We start from the raw sequence: 16,003 nt of genomic DNA on the forward strand, positions 1-16,003 counted from the left end.
TGGTTCTCTGATCTCCAGGGCCTCTTGGTGGGGCAACCCCTTGAACTTCCTCAGCGATAGGATCTTCTATCTCAGGGCCCATGTCTCCATCCGTACCTTATCTGTCTGTCTCTTTGATGGCATGGCTCTTGAATCATCAATCCTAAAGACTAAAGGATTTTCGAAGGCTGTGTTTCAAACAGTGCTTCAGACCTGTAAACCTGCCTAAGCACGAATAGATTATATAGTATGGCACACTTTATGTGGCGCTCTGCCAATCGTTACGATGCAACAGTCTTTCGAACATGAATACTTTCATTTCTACAACGTGGTTTGGATTTAGGCTTACATCTTGCCTCTCTCAAAGTGTACGTTTCTGAATTGTCTGGTTCCAACGCAAGATTGCCTCACTTGCTGATGTATGTACCTTTCTTCAGGGTATAATCCGCATACAACCTCCTTATGTCCCTCCGGTGGCTCCTTGGGATCTGTCTGTAGTGTTTACCGCCCTTCAAGAGCCTCCATTTGAACCTTTTGGAGTCAGCCCATCTCAGACAGCTGATGGCTAAAGTGTTATTTTTACTTGCCATTGCTTCGGCCAGAAGGGTGTCTGACTTAGGAGCCCCTCTTCTGTCGTCCCCCCTTCCTGATTTTTCATCAAGACAGGGCAGTTCCCCGGACTAGGCCCGTTTTCCTCCCTAAAGTGTTTTCTTTCCACCTTTAATCAGGAGATTGTTCCAGCCTTTGTCTTGCCAGACTTATCTGTTAAAGAATGTTCTTTGGTGCGTGTAGACCGTACTAGCTCCATCAGACGGTCTGATGCCCTGTTCATGCTTTTTGGTGTACACAAATGTGGTTGACCTGCTAATTGGCAGATACTGGCCACATGGATTAGTGGTCATTGCACATGCTTACACTTCCCATGCCAGCTTCCATTTCTGCCCATTCTGCTCGGTCTGTAGAACCCTCATGGGCGGCACGCTGTGGTGCATCCACCGAACAATTGTGCAAGGGTATGTGGTCTTCGGTCCACACTTTTCTTTGGTTTTATGCCTTTGATGCATTTGCCTCCCAGGATGCTTCATTCGGGCGCTAGATTCTTATATCCTCTCAGGTGCGTCCCCTCCCTTGAAGTACTGCTTTAGGACATCTCCGATGTTCCCTGTGGAACCCATGAACCCTGATAAAGAAAAGGAGTTATGGTACACTTTCTTAGAGGTTCTATGGTCCACAGGGTGCCCACCCTGACGCACCTGGCCTCTCTGGGTGTTTGCGGCATTGGCCTCTGGTTCCTTTCTCCTGTCTGAATGTGTTAAGTCTAACATCTATCTTCTCTCATTTCCTCTTTCTGGTTTGAGCTGGTTAACAAAACTGAATGCCTGAGCATGGAGGTGGGGTTATAGGAGAGGAGCTAAGCATTCTGGAACAAGCTAAAGCTTGAACGGTTTGGTGCCTAGCTCCCACCACCTACAACCTGATGTTCCCTGTGGACCCTATGAACTTCGAAGAAAGAGTTTACAATGGTAGTGTACCATAACTCTGCTCTTCTAGCTGGTCACCACAAAAAATGCAAACTGTACTATTCCCACAAAAGTCACTTTTAATGGAAATTTGTGTGACTTTACTGTTTAATGCTGAGCTGGGGAAGGTATTGGTGAGAATACACGTAGGGTGATAGGGGTATCTTTCCAGGCACCTGTATAGCTAGAATCACTAAGGATGGAGGTACTGCCACTCCATGTCTGTATAGCAGGAAGGTTGTTCAGTGACTTGGCTGCTGTGCCACTAGACTAGAGCCTTCAGAGAGCTTGCCGTACACTACGTCTCATACTAGATTAGTACCGTGAAGTGATGGTAGTTTCAGCTGTCCCACATCCGGTCTTCACTGGAGAAAACTCTAGCCATTCAGGCTCTCCGTGGTATATCTTCATGTGTAAGTAGTGTCCTATCTGGTCCTTCTGTAGGATGCAGAGACTAAAGACCCTGCCCTTCCTGACGCTCAGCCAGGTGGAGATGATCAGAGACTTCCGCCACGAAGGTTCCGTCCCAGAATCCGTAGGTATGAACATGTGCTTACTACCCTACATGATGCCTTGTCTCCAGGAAATCCATGTTCACTCTGGTCTCTGCTAAATCTCTCCCGCCCTCCTCTGGAACTCGTTTCACTTTCCCTGACCACGCACCTGCTCCCCATCCCGCCTCTCCTTATCTGTCGTCCTCTGCCCTCCTGCCCTTTTAGTATTGCAAAATGTATTTTCTTTGGGTTCCTTTTGGCTCGCATGGAGACATCGGGGTGTAGGTGGTGGTAAAGGACTGGGCACCAAGCAGTTAAGCTGGTGGGTATCTCAAGATGCTCCAGTACCTCCCACCTATACCCCACCTCCATGCTCTGGCTCCTCAGTTTCGTTTTGGTGCTGGCAGGAGCAGGTTCACTGCTTAAACAGTGGGTCTGCTTCTAAGCAGCCCCAAGGCCATTGTACACGGGGCGGAAGGCCTTACCTCAGACGCCTCATGGGAGACGCTCACATCGCTCATATCAGAAAGGCAGCCTCTTATTTAGGGGAAGTATCTTTGGATGCGTGTCTCCTGGCTTCCAAGTAATCTGCTACCTCATTGGTCGCCCACCGCATCCTCTTGCTCCACTCATGGAAAGCAGACATGGATTACAAGAAGGCCTTGGAATTCTTACCCTTCACTGGGGAGATCATGCTTGGAGCAGAACTGGACAGATTTGTGGCTACACTCTCAGCAGCTAAGACTGCTTTCTCTAACGTCCTAGTGGATGCTGGGGACTCCGTAGGGACCATGGGGAATAGACGGACTCCGCAGGAGACAGGGCACTCTAAGAAAGAATTAGGACTACTCGTGTGCACTGGCTCCTCCCTCTATGCCCCTCCTCCAGACCTCCGTTAGAATATGTGCCCGGACGGAGCTGGGTGCATTTTAGTGAGCTCTCCAGAGCTTGCTAATAAAGTGTTTTGTTAGGTTTTTTATTTTCAGAGAGATCTGCTGGCAACAGACTCTCTGCTACGAGGGACTGAGGGGAGAGAAGCAAACCTACTAACTGCGGATAGGTTGCGCTTCTTAGGCTACTGGACACCATTAGCTCCAGAGGGATCGAACACAGGAACTCACCCTTGGTTGTCCGTTCCCGGAGCCGCGCCGCCGCCCTCCTCGCCGAGCCTGAAGACAGAAGCCGGCGAGTGAAGCAAGAAGACATCAAAATCGGCGGCAGAAGACTCCTGTCTTCATATGAGGTAGCGCACAGCACTGCAGCTGTGCGCCATTGCTCCCACACACTCCGGTCACTGTAGGGCGCAGGGCGGGGCGCCCTGGGCAGCACTTAAGTACCTCCTGGCAAAAAAAAGCATATATACAGCTGGGCACTGTATGTATGCATGAACCCCCGCCATTATGTTTCACAAAATCGCGGGACGGAAGCCCGCCGCTGAGGGGGCGGAGCTTCTTCCTCAGCACTCACCAGCGCCATTTTCTTTCCACAGCTCCGCTGAGAGGAAGCTCCCCAGGCTCTCCCCTGCAGATTCACGGTAGAAAGAGGGTAAAAAGAGAGGGGGGGCACATAAATTTAGCGCAATATCAGTATATACAGCAGCTACTGGGTAAACACTAAGTTACTGTGTAATTCCTGGGACATATAGCGCTGGGGTGTGTGCTGGCATACTCTGTCTCTCCAAAAGGCCTTGTGGGGGTTCTGTCCTCAAATAGAGCATCCTCTGTGTGTGTGTGGTGTCGGTACGATTGTGTCGACATGTTTGACGAGGGCTATGTGGAAGCAGAGCAGGTGCAGTTGAATGTGGTGTCTCCGCCGACGGCGCCGACACCTGATTGGATGGATATGTGGAAGGTGTTAAATAATGTAAACTCCTTACATAAAAGGTTGGATAAAGCTGAAGCCTTGGGACAGTCAGGGTCTCAGAAGCGCCCACTATCCCAGATTGTTGACACAGATATCGACACGGACTCTGACTCCAGTGTCTATGGCGATGATGCAAAGTTACAGCCTAAAATAGCTAAAGCCATCCGCTACATGATTATAACAATGAAGGATGTGTTGCACATTTCAGAGGTAAACCCGGTCCCTGACAAGAGGGTTTATATGTTTGGGGAAAAACGGCAGGAGGTGACTTTTCCCCCTTCACATGAGTTAAATGATTTATGTGAAAAAGCTTGGGAATCTCCTGATAGGAAAGTGCAGATTTCCAAACGGATGCTTATGGCGTATCCTTTCCCGCCAACGGACAGGTTACGCTGGGAGTCATCCCCTAGGGTAGACAAAGCTTTGACACGCTTATCTAAGAAGGTGGCCCTGCCGTCACAGGATACGGCCGCCCTAAAGGATCCTGCGGATAGAAAGCAGGAAAGTATCCTGAAGTCTGTTTATACACATTCAGGTACCCTACTGAGGCCGGCAATTGCGTCGGCCTGGATGTGTAGTGCTGTAGCAGCATGGACAGATACTTTATCTGAGGAACTTGATACCTTGGACAAGGATACTATTTTACTGACCCTGGGGCATATAAAAGACGCTGTCCTATATATGAGGGATGCCCAGAGGGACATTTGCCTACTGGGCTCTAGAATAAATGCAATGTCGATTTCTGCCAGAAGGGTCCTGTGGACTCGGCAATGGACAGGTGATGCCGACTCAAAAAAGCACATGGAGGTTTTACCTTACAAGGGAGAGGAATTGTTTGGGGACGGTCTCTCGGACCTGGTTTCCACAGCTACGGCTGGGAAGTCAAATTTTTTGCCATATATTCCCTCACAGCCTAAGAAAGCACTGTATTACCAAATGCAGTCCTTTCGATCACAAAAAGGCAAGAAAGTCAGAGGTGCGTCCTTTCTTGCCAGAGGCAGGGGTAGAGGAAAGAAGCTGCACAATACAGCTAGTTCCCAGGAACAGAAGTCCTCACCGGCTTCCACTAAATCCACCGCATGACGCTGGGGCTCCACAGGTGGAGCCGGGAGCGGTGGGGGCGCGTCTCCGAAATTTCAACCACCAGTGGGTTCGCTCACAGGTGGATCCATGGGCTATACAGATTGTGTTTCAGGGATACAAGCTGGAATTCGAAGTGATGCCCCCTCACCGTTACCTCAAATCGGCCCTGCCAGCTTCCCCCATAGAAAGGGAGGTAGTGTTAGCGGCGATTCACAAATTATATCTCCAGCAGGTGGTGGTAAAGGTTCCCCTTCAACAGGGAAGGGGTTACTATTCCACAATGTTTGTGGTACTGAAACCGGATGGTTCGGTCAGACCCATATTGAATTTAAATCCCTGAACATTTACCTGAAAAGGTTCAAGTTCAAGATGGAATCGCTCAGAGCGGTAATTGCAAGCCTGGAAGAGGGGGATTTTATGGTGTCTCTGGACATAAAGGATGCTTACCTGCATGTCCCTATTTATCCACCTCATCAGGAGTACCTCAGATTTGTGGTACAGGACTGCCATTACCAATTCCAGATGTTGCTGTTTGGTCTGTCCACGGCACCGAGAATATTTACCAAGGTAATGGCGGAAGTGATGGTGCTCCTACGAAAGCAAGGAGTCACAATTATCCCATACTTGGACGATCTCCTCATAAAGGCGAGATCCAGAGAGCAGTTACTGATCAGCGTAGCACACTCAGGAAGTGTTGCAACAGCACGGCTGGATTCTGAATATTCCAAAGTCGCAGCTGATTCCTACGACGCGTCTGCCCTTTCTGGGCATGATTCTGGACACGGACCAGAAGAAGGTGTTTCTCCCGGCGGAGAAGGCTCAGGAGCTCGTGACTCTGGTCAGAGACCTCTTAAAACCAAAACGTGTCGGTGCATCAATGCACGCGAGTCCTGGGAAAGATGGTGGCGTCATACGAAGCCATTCCCTTCGGCAGGTTCCATGCGAGGAACTTTCAGTGGGACCTGTTGGACAAGTGGTCCGGATCGCATCTTCAGATGCATCGGCTGATCACCCTATCCACCAGGGCCAGGGTGTCTCTTCTGTGGTGGCTGCAAAGTGCTCACCTTCTCGAGGGCCGCGGGTTTGGCATACAGGACTGGGTCCTGGTGACCACGGATGCAAGCCTCTGAGGATGGGGGGCAGTCACTCAGGGAAGAAACTTCCAAGGGCTGTGGTTAAGTCAGGAGACTTGTCTGCACATCAATATCCTGGAACTAAGGGCCATATACAACGGCCTGAGTCAAGCGGAGCCTCTGCTTCGCAACCATCCGGTTCTGATTCAGTCAGACAACATCACCGCAGTGGCTCATGTGAACCGCCAGGGCGGCACAAGAAGCAGGGTGGCGATGGCGGAAGCCACCAGAATTCTTCGTTGGGCAGAGAATCACGTGCAAGCACGGTCAGCAGTCTTCATTCCGGGAGTTGACAACTGGGAAGCAGACTTGCTCAGCAGGTACGACCTCCACCCGGGAGAGTGGGGACTTCATCACGAAATCTTCACACAGATTACAAATCGATGGGAACTGCCACAGGTGGACATGATGGCATCCCGCCTCAACAAAAAGCTACAAAGGTATTGCGCCAGGTCAAGAGACCCTCAGGCGATAGCTGTGGACGCGCTAGTGACACCGTGGGTGTACCAGTCGGTCTATTTGTTTCCTCCTCTTCCTCTCATCCCCAAGGTGCTGAGAATCGTAAGAAAAAGGAGTGAGAACAATACTCATTATTCCAGATTGGCCAAGAAGGACTTGGTACCCGGAACTGCAAGAAATGCTCAGAGGACCCATGGCCTCTGCCTATCAGACAGGATCTGTTGCAACAAGGGCCCTGTCTGTTCTAAGACTTACCGTGGCTGCGTTTGACGGCATAGCGGTTGAACGCCGGATCCTAGTGGAAAAAGGCATTCTGGATGAAGTTATTCCTACGCTGATAAAGGCTAGGAAGGATGTGACGGCAAAACATTATCACCGTATATTGCGAAAATATGTTGCTTGGTGTGAGGCCAGGAAGACCCCTACAGAGGAATTCCAGCTGGGCCGGTTCCTGCACTTCCTACAGTCAGGAGTGACTATGGGCTTAAAATTAGGGTCCATAAAGGTCCAGATTTCGGCTCTATCCATTTTCTTTCAAAAGGAACTGGCTTCACTTCCTGAGGTTCAGACTTTTGTTAAGGGAGTGCTGCATATTCAGCCCCCTTTTGTGCCACCAGTGGCACCTTGGGATCTCTTAACGTGGTGTAAAGTTTCCTGAAATCCCACTGGTTTGAGCCACTTAAGACCGTGGAGCTAAAGTATCTCACGTGGAAAGTGGTCATGCTATTGGCCTTAGCTTCGGCTAGGCGTGTGTCAGAATTGGCGGCTTTGTTATGTAAAAACCCCTATCTGGTTTTCCATATAGACAGGGCAGAATTACGGACTCGTCTGCAATTTCTGCCGAAGGTGGTGTCATCTTTTCATTTGAACCAACCTATTGTGGTGCCTGCGGCTACTCGGGACTTGGAGGATTCCAAGTTGCTAGATGTAGTCGGGGCTTTGAAGATTTATGTAACCAGAACGGCTGGAGTCAGGAAAACTGACTCGCTGTTTATCCTGTATGCATCCAACAAGCTGGGTGCTCCTGCTTCAAAGCAAACTATTGCTCGCTGGATCTGTAGCACGATTCAGCAAGCTCATTCTGCGGCTGGATTACCGCATCCAAAATCAGTGAAAGCCCATTCCACAAGGAAGGTGGGCTCTTCTTGGGCGGCTGCCCGAGGGGTCTCTGCATTACAGCTTTGCCGAGCAGCTACTTGGTCGGGTTCAAACACTTTTGCAAAATTCTACAAGTTTGATACCCTGGCTGAGGAGGACCTTGTGTTTGCCCATTCGGTGCTGCAGAGTCATCTGCACTCTCCCGCCCGTTTGGGAGCTTTGGTATAATCCCCATGGTCCTTACGGAGTCCCCAGCATCCACTAGGACGTTAGAGAAAATAAGATTTTACTCACCGGTAAATCTATTTCTCGTAGTCCGTAGTGGATGCTGGGCGCCCGTCCCAAGTGCAGACTTCTTCTGCAATACTTGTATATAGTCATTGCTTATTTAAGGGTTGTTATGTTGGCATCCGTTTGTTTGATGCTCTGTTATTCATACTATTGACTGGGTATGTTATCACAAGTTATACGGTGTGATTGGTGTGGCTGGTATGAGTCTTACCCTGGATTCCAAAATCCTTTCCTTGTAATGTCAGCTCTTCCGGGCACAGTTTCCTTAACTGAGGTCTGGAGGAGGGGCATAGAGGGAGGAGCCAGTGCACACCAGTAGTCCTAATTCTTTCTTAGAGTGCCCTGTCTCCTGCGGAGCCCGTCTATTCCCCATGGTCCTTACGGAGTCCCCAGCATCCACTACGGACTACGAGAAATAGATTTACCGGTGAGTAAAATCTTATTTTCTTGCTCTCAGCCTCTACTCCATGGGCTCGGACCTCCCACCTTTCACCCACAAAGTGAAGGTCTGTTCTTTCCCAGACGCACAACTTCCTCAAAGACTTCTAAACCAAAGTTTGAGCAGGCCTGGGCTGCAAGACTCCCACCTACCAAGCCTGACAAGCCCATGGCTTGATGGGGACGGCCTCCCCTAGGTAGATCCCAGGTTGGAAAGCTGACTTCAGTTCGCACAAGCCTGGGCATGACCACTACAGACGCGTAAGTGCAAGAAGTTTTCTCTGACGTCCTAGTGGATGCTGGGAACTCCGTAAGGACCATGGGGAATAGCGGCTCCGCAGGAGTCTGGGCACATCTAAAGAAAGCTTTAGGATCACCTGGTGTGCACTGGCTCCTCCCCCTATGACCCTCCTCCAAGCCTCAGTTAGATTTCTGTGCCCGACGAGAAGGGTGCACACTAGGGGCTCTCCTGAGCTCTTTGTGAAAGTTTTAGTTTAGGTTTATTATTTTCAGTGAGACCTGCTGGCAACAGGCTCACTGCATCGTGGGACTAAGGGGAGAAGAAACGGACTCACCTGCGTGCAGAGTGGATCGGGTTTCTTAGGCTACTGGACATTAGCTCCAGAGGGACGATCACAGGTTCAGCCTGGATGGGTCCCGGAGCCGCGCCGCCGGCCCCCTTACAGAGCCAGAAGAGCGAAGAGGTCCGGTGGAATCGGCGGCAGAAGACGATCCTGTCTTCAGATAAGGTAGCGCACAGCACCGCAGCTGTGCGCCATTGCTCTCAGCACACTTCACACTCCGGTCACTGAGGGTGCAGGGCGCTGGGGGGGCAGCGCCCTGAGACGCAATAAATCGATAAAAACCTTATATGGCTAAAATAAATGCATCACATATAACTCCTGGGCTATATGGATGCATTTAACCCCTGCCAAAACATACAGAAAAACGGATGATAAGGATGCCGAGAAAGGGGCGGAGCCTATCTCCTCAGCACACTGGCGCCATTTTCCCTCACAGCTCAGTTGGAGGGAAGCTCCCTGGCTCTCCCCTGCAGGCACTACACTACAGAAAGGGGTTAAAGAGAGGGGGGCACAAATTAGGCGCAGTATAAACAATACAGCAGCTATAAAGGGAAAAACACTTATATAAGGTTATCCCTGTGTATATATATATATATAGCGCTCTGGTGTGTGCTGGCAAACTCTCCCTCTGTCTCCCCTAAGGGCTAGTGGGTCCTGTCCTCTATCAGAGCATTCCCTGTGTGTGCTGTGTCGGTACGTTTGTGTCGACATGTATGAGGAGAAAAATGATGTGGAGACGGAGTAGAGTGTCTGTAATAGTGTTGTCACCCCCTAGGGGGTCGACACCTGAGTGGATGTACTGTTGAAATTGCGTGACAGTGTCAGCTTTGTATAAAAGACAGTGGTTGACATGAGACAGCCGGCTACTCGGCTTGTGCATGTCCAGACGTCTCATACAGGGGCTCTAAAGCGCCCGTTACCTCAGATACAGACGCCGACACGGATACTGGCTCCTGTGTCGACGGTGAAGAGACAACCGTGATTTCCAATAGGGCCACACATTGCATGATTGAGGCAATGGAAAATGTTTACACTTTTCTGATAATATGAATACCACCAAAAAAGGGGTATTATGTTTGGTGAGGAAAAACTTCCTGTAGTTTTCCTGAATCTGAAAAATAAAATGAGGTGTGTGATGATGCGTGGGTTTCCCCCCGATAACAATTGATAATTTCTAAAAAGTTATTGGCAGTATACCTTTTCCCGCCAGAGGTTAGGGTGCATTGGGAAACACCCCCTAGGGGGGATAAGGCGCTCACACGCTTGTAAGAACAAGGGCTCTACCCTCTCTGGAGATGGCCGCCCTTAAGGATCCTGCTGATAAAAAGCAGGAGGGTATCCTAAAATGTATTTACACACATACTGGTGTTATACTGCGACCAGCAATCGCCTCAGCCTGGATGTGCAGTGCTGGGTGGCGTGGTCAGATTCCGTGACTGGAAATATTGATATCCTAGATAAGGACAGTATATTATTGCCTATAGAGCAATTAAAAGATGCATTTCTATATATGCATGATGCACAGCGGAATATTTGCCGACTGGCATCAAGTATAAGTGCGTTGTATTCTACCAGTAAAGTGGTCAGGGATTCCAAACGGCATTTGGAAGTATTGCCTTAAAAAAGGGGATGTACCCTAGGTCGCCTCTCAAAATAAGACGCCGTATTATCAGGCGCAGTCCTGGTTGGCAAGCGGACAAAAGGGTTCCTCTTTTCTGCTCGTGACAGAGGGAGAGGAAAATGGCTGCAGAGATCAGCCAGTTCCCAGGAACAGAAACCCTTTTCCGCCTCTGCCAAGCCCTCAGTATGACGCTAGGGCTTTACAAGTTCAGGCACGGTGGGGGCCCGTTCTCAGTGAATTTCAGTGCGCAGTGGGCTCACTCGCAAGTAGACCCCTGGATCCTTCAGGTAATATTTCAGGGGTACAAATTGGAATTCGAGACGTATTCCCCTCGCCGTTTCCAAAAGTCTGTTTTACCGACGTCTCCCGCTGACAGGGAGGCAGTTTTGGAAGCCATTCACAAGCTGTATTCCCAGCAGGTGATGATTAAGGTACCCCTCCTGCAACAGGGAACGGGGTATTATTCCACACTATTGTGGTACCGAAGCCAGACGGCTCGGTGAGACCGATTTTAAAATCTAAAATCTTTGAACACTTACATACAGAGGTTCAAATTCAAAATTGAGTCACTCAGAGCAGTGATTGCAAACCTGGAAGAAGGGGACTACATGATGTCTCGGGACATCAAGGATGCTTACCTTCATGTCAAAATTTACCCTTCTCACCAAGGGTATCTCAGGTTATGGTACAGAACTGTCACTATCAGTTCAGACGCTGCCGTAGGGATGGTCCACGGCACCCCGGGTCTTTACTGAGGTAATGACCGAAATGATGATATTCCTTCGAAGGAAGGGAATTTTAGTTATCCTTTACTTGGACAATTCCCTGATAAGGGTAAGATCCAGGGAACAGTTGGAGGTCGGTGTAGCACTATCTCAGGTAGTGTTGCGGCAGCACGATTGGATTCTCAATATTCTAAAATCGCAGCTGGTTCCGACGACTTGTCTTCTGTTCCTAGGGATGATCCTGGACACAGTCCAGAAAGAAGGTGTTTCTCCCGGAGGAGAAAGCCAGGCAGTTATCCGAGCTAGTCAGGAACCTCCTAAAACCGAACCAAGTCTCAGTGCATCAATGCACAAGGGTTCTGGGTAAAAATGGTGGCTTCCTACGAAGCAATCCCATTCGACAGATTCCACGCAAGACTTTCCAGTGGAACCTACTGGACAAATGGTCCGGGTCGCATCTTCAGATGCATCAGCGGATAACCCTGTCACCAGGGACAAGGGTATCCCTCCTGTGGTGGTTGCAGAGTGCTCATCTTCTAGAGGGCCGCAGATTCGGCATTCGGGACTGGGTCCTGGTGACCACGGTTGCCAGCCTACGAGGCTGGGGAACAGTCACACAGGGAAGGAATATCCAGGGCTTATGGTCAAGCCTGGAGACATCACTTCACATAAATATCCTGAAGCTAAGGGCCATTTACAATGCTCTAAGCTTAGCAAGACCTCTGCTTCAAGGTCAGCCAGTGTTGATCCAGTTGCACAACGTTACGGCAGTCACCCACGTAAACAGACAGGGTGCCACAAGAAGCAGGAGGGCAATGGCAGAAGCTGCAAGGATTCTTCGCTGGGCGAAAAATCATGTGATAGCACTGTCAGCAGTTTTCATTCCGGGAGTGGACAACTGGGAAGCAGATTTCCTCAGCACGACCTCCACCCGGGAGATTAGGGACTTCACCCAGAAGTCTTCCACATGATTATAAACCGTTGGGAAAAACTCGACAGGTATTGCGCCAGGTCCAGGGACCCTCAGGCAATAGCTGTAGATGCTCTGGTAACACCGTGGGTGTACCAAATCAGTGTATGGGTTCCCTCCTCTGCCTCTCATACCCAAGGTACTGAGATTGATAAGATGGAGAGGAGTAAGCACTATATTAGTGGCTCCGGATTGGCCAAGAAGGACTGGGTTACCGGAACTTCAAGAGATGCTCACGGAGGATCCGTGGCCTCTACCTCTAAGAAGGGACCTGCTCCAGCAAGAACCTTGTCTGTTCCAAGACTTATCGCGGCTGCGTTGACGGCATGGCGGTTGAACGCCGGATCCTGAAGGAAAAAGGCATTCCGGATGAAGTCATCCCTATCCTGATAAAAGCCAGGAAGGATGTAACCGTATAACATTATCACCGCATTTGGCGAAAATGTTGCGTGGTGCGAGGCCAGTAAGGCTCGACGGAGGAAATTCAACTGGGTCGATTCCTACATTTCCTGCAAACAGGAGTATCTATGGGCCTGAAATTGGGGTCCATTAAGGTTCAAATTTCGGCTGTCAATTTTCTTCCAAAAAAGAACTAGCTTCAGTCCCTGAAGTTCAGACATTTGTTAAAGGGGTACTGCATATACAGCCTCCTTTTGTGCCTTCAGTGGCACTTTGGGATCTCCAGGTGGTTTTTGGGTTCCAAAAGTCACATTGGTTTGACCCACTTAAATCTGTGAAGTTAAAATATCTCACAGAAAAAGTGGTCATGCTGTTGGCTCTGGCCTGGGCCAGGCGCGTGTCAGAATTGGTGGCTTTATCCTGTAAAAGCCCTTATCTGATTTTCCATTCGGACAGGGCGGAATTGAGGACTCGTCCTCAGTTTCTCCCTAAGGTGGTTTCAGCGTTCACCTGAACAAAACCTGTTGTGGTGCCTGCGGCTACTAGGGACTTGGAGGACTCCAAGTTGCTAGACGTTGTCAGGACCCGGAAACTATATGTTTCCAGGACGGCTGGAGTCAGGAAATCTGACTCGCTGTTTTATCCTGTATGCACCTAACTAGCTGGGTGCTCCTGCTTCTAAGCAGACGATTGCTCGTTGGATTTGTAGTACAATTCAGCTTGCACATTCTGTGGCAGGCCTGCCACAGCCAAAAATCTGTAAATGCCCACTCCACAAGGAAGGTGGGCTCATCTTGGGCAGCTGCCCGAGGGGTCTCTGCTTTACAACTTTGCCGAGCAATTACTTGGTCAGGAGCAAATACGTTTGTAAAATTCTACAAATTTGATACCCTGGCTGAGGAGGACCGGGAGTTCTCTCATTGGGTGCTGCAGAGTCATCCGCACTCTCCCGCCCGTTTGGGAGCTTTGGTATAATCCCCATGGTCCTTACGGAGTTCCCAGCATCCACTAGGACGTCAGAGAAAATAAGAATTTACTTACCGATAATTCTATTTCTCGTAGTCCGTAGTGGATGCTGGGCGCCCATCCCAAGTGCGGATTGTCTGCAATACTGGTACATAATTATGATTACCAAAAAAATTTGGGTTATTGCTGTAGTGAGCCATCTTTTCTAGAGGCTCCTCTATTATCATGCTGTTAACTGGGTTCAGATCACAAGTTGTACAGTGTGATTGGTGTGGCTGGTATGAGTCTTACCCGGGATTCAAGATCCTTCCTTATTGTGTACGCTCGTCCGGGCACAGTATCCTAACTGAGGCTTGGAGGAGGGTCATAGGGGGAGGAGCCAGTGCACACCAGGTGATCCTAAAGCTTTCTTTAGATGTGCCCAGACTCCTGCGGAGCCGCTATTCCCCATGGTCCTTACGGAGTTCCCAGCATCCACTACGGACTACGAGAAATAGAATTATCGGTAAGTAAATTCTTATTGTTTCCCATGAGTATGCAGTCTCCTTCAGGTGACGACCCCCTCAACAATTATTTTGCACAGATCCCCCTTCAGATCACAGCAAGGCTGTGGGTCCTCCACCAGGTTATTCACTCTCCTAAAATCAGGAGTGATGGTTCCTGTCCCTTGGTCACAACATGGGACCAGTTTCTAGTTCGCCCTGTTTCTTGGTCAGCAACTCAATGGGTCCCATCGACCTATTCTCAAATCTCTCAAGTTTCGTATGGAAACTCTTCGCTCTATTGTCCTAGCTATTGAGCCTGGGGACTTTATGATGTCCCTGGACATTTAAGATGCTTATCTGCATGTCCCTATAGCATCATCTTGTTAGCTACACTTCAGCAACATTAACCGTTTCGGGCACAGCCTAGTGGGCTGTGTACTGCGCCCAGTCTTTACCAAAATCATGACAGTTATGGTGGCACAGCTAAGTCGTCAAGGAGTCACTGCTCCCTTATCAGGATGACCTGTGCTTTCTGGCACATTGCCACCTCCAGCTGACTATTGCTATCCTATAGCAACATGGCTGGGCTGGCCCTTCAACTGTAAAGTCATCCCTCACGCCTTCACACCAGATGCTACATCTGGGAGCTCTCCTGGAGTCTTGAGTTCTGAAAATTTTTCTGCCTGCAGAAAAAATTTTCAGCACCAAATTTTACAGTCAAGTGTCCATCTGCTCGGCCATGCAAGTCCTGGGGTCCATGCTGGAGTATGTCCAGCTCCACTTCAGGACCCTCCAACACCTGATTCTGTCTCGTTGGAATGGACAACCCCACCTGATTAAGTCCCAGACGATCGTCCTCTCAGGAGGTCCACCTGTCCCTAACCTGGTGGCTCCAGACGGAACGTCTCAACAAGTGGTGACCCTTTTGATTTCTGGATTGGGTACTGCTAACCATGGATGCTAGTCTCTGCAGATGGAGCACAGTGACTGGACAACACTCCTTTTCAGGGCTGTTGGACTCAAAGAAAGCTGCATGCCAATCAATGTTCTAGAGCTCCGAGCGGTCTACAGAGCCCTCAGTCTAGTACTGGATCTGCTTCGGGGTAGACCAGTCTAGATTCAGTCTGATAACGCCACTACAGTGGCCTACCTCAACCATCAGGGCGGCACTCGTAGTTGGCGATGCAGGGAGTAACCCACATTCTCCAGTGATTCGAACGCCATCTCAATGGTTTTTATACTGGAATTCTCAACTGGGAAGCAGATTTCCTCAGCCAGCAAGACGTACACGCTGGCACGTGGCTTCTACACCCAGAGGAGTTACAGCTCCTGGTGCAAAAGTGGGGCCAACCGGATGTGGATCGTATAGCCTTCTGACACAACTGCAAGGTTCCTGTATACGGATTCAGGGCAAGAGATCCTGAAGCAGCCTTTGTGGATACCCTGATATTAAGGTAACCTTACATCTGCCGTATGTCGTTCCTCCAGTCTCCCTTCCTCCGCGGGTTCTGTGAAAGTTCAAGCAGGAAGGAAGCACCTTCCTCCTGGTTACTCAGGCGAAAGCCTAGGCATCATTGCTTCTCCGATTTTCAGTGCATCTCCATAGACTCTTCCTCTCCGACCAGACCTGTTGTCTCGGGGTCCTTGTCTCCACCTGGACCTAGCCAGTCTGTCTTTGACGGTGTGGTTCTTGAGTCATCCATCCTAAGGTCCAAAGGTTTCTCTCGCTCTGTGATTCAAATCATGCACAGAGTGCAAAATCTGGCCTCTGCCCCTATCTATTACTGGGTGTGGCATACATAGTTCCAGTGGTGCGCTGCCAGACACTACGACCCTGGGGTGTTTAGAGTTTCCCGTATCCTTGGTGCTCCACTGTCGGATGTTCACACCTTTCT

At 49.7% G+C, this 16,003-nt stretch overlaps 1 protein-coding gene across 2 annotated transcripts in view; it reads left to right on the top strand.

Moving 5' to 3' along the window:
* Window positions 1-16,003, top strand: part of YBX2 (Y-box binding protein 2) — an 83,353-nt gene that overhangs the window by 28,843 nt on the left and 38,507 nt on the right. For both annotated transcript variants that reach the window (XM_063950430.1, XM_063950429.1), the window contains exon 6: window positions 1,944-2,038. In XM_063950430.1, the coding sequence (XP_063806500.1) occupies window positions 1,944-2,038 (95 nt within the window). The remainder of the gene's footprint in view (window positions 1-1,943; window positions 2,039-16,003) is intronic.

This window comes from Pseudophryne corroboree, assembly GCF_028390025.1.
Source record: "Pseudophryne corroboree isolate aPseCor3 chromosome 6 unlocalized genomic scaffold, aPseCor3.hap2 SUPER_6_unloc_3, whole genome shotgun sequence".
In the NCBI taxonomy this organism is placed as follows: Eukaryota; Metazoa; Chordata; class Amphibia; order Anura; family Myobatrachidae; genus Pseudophryne; species Pseudophryne corroboree.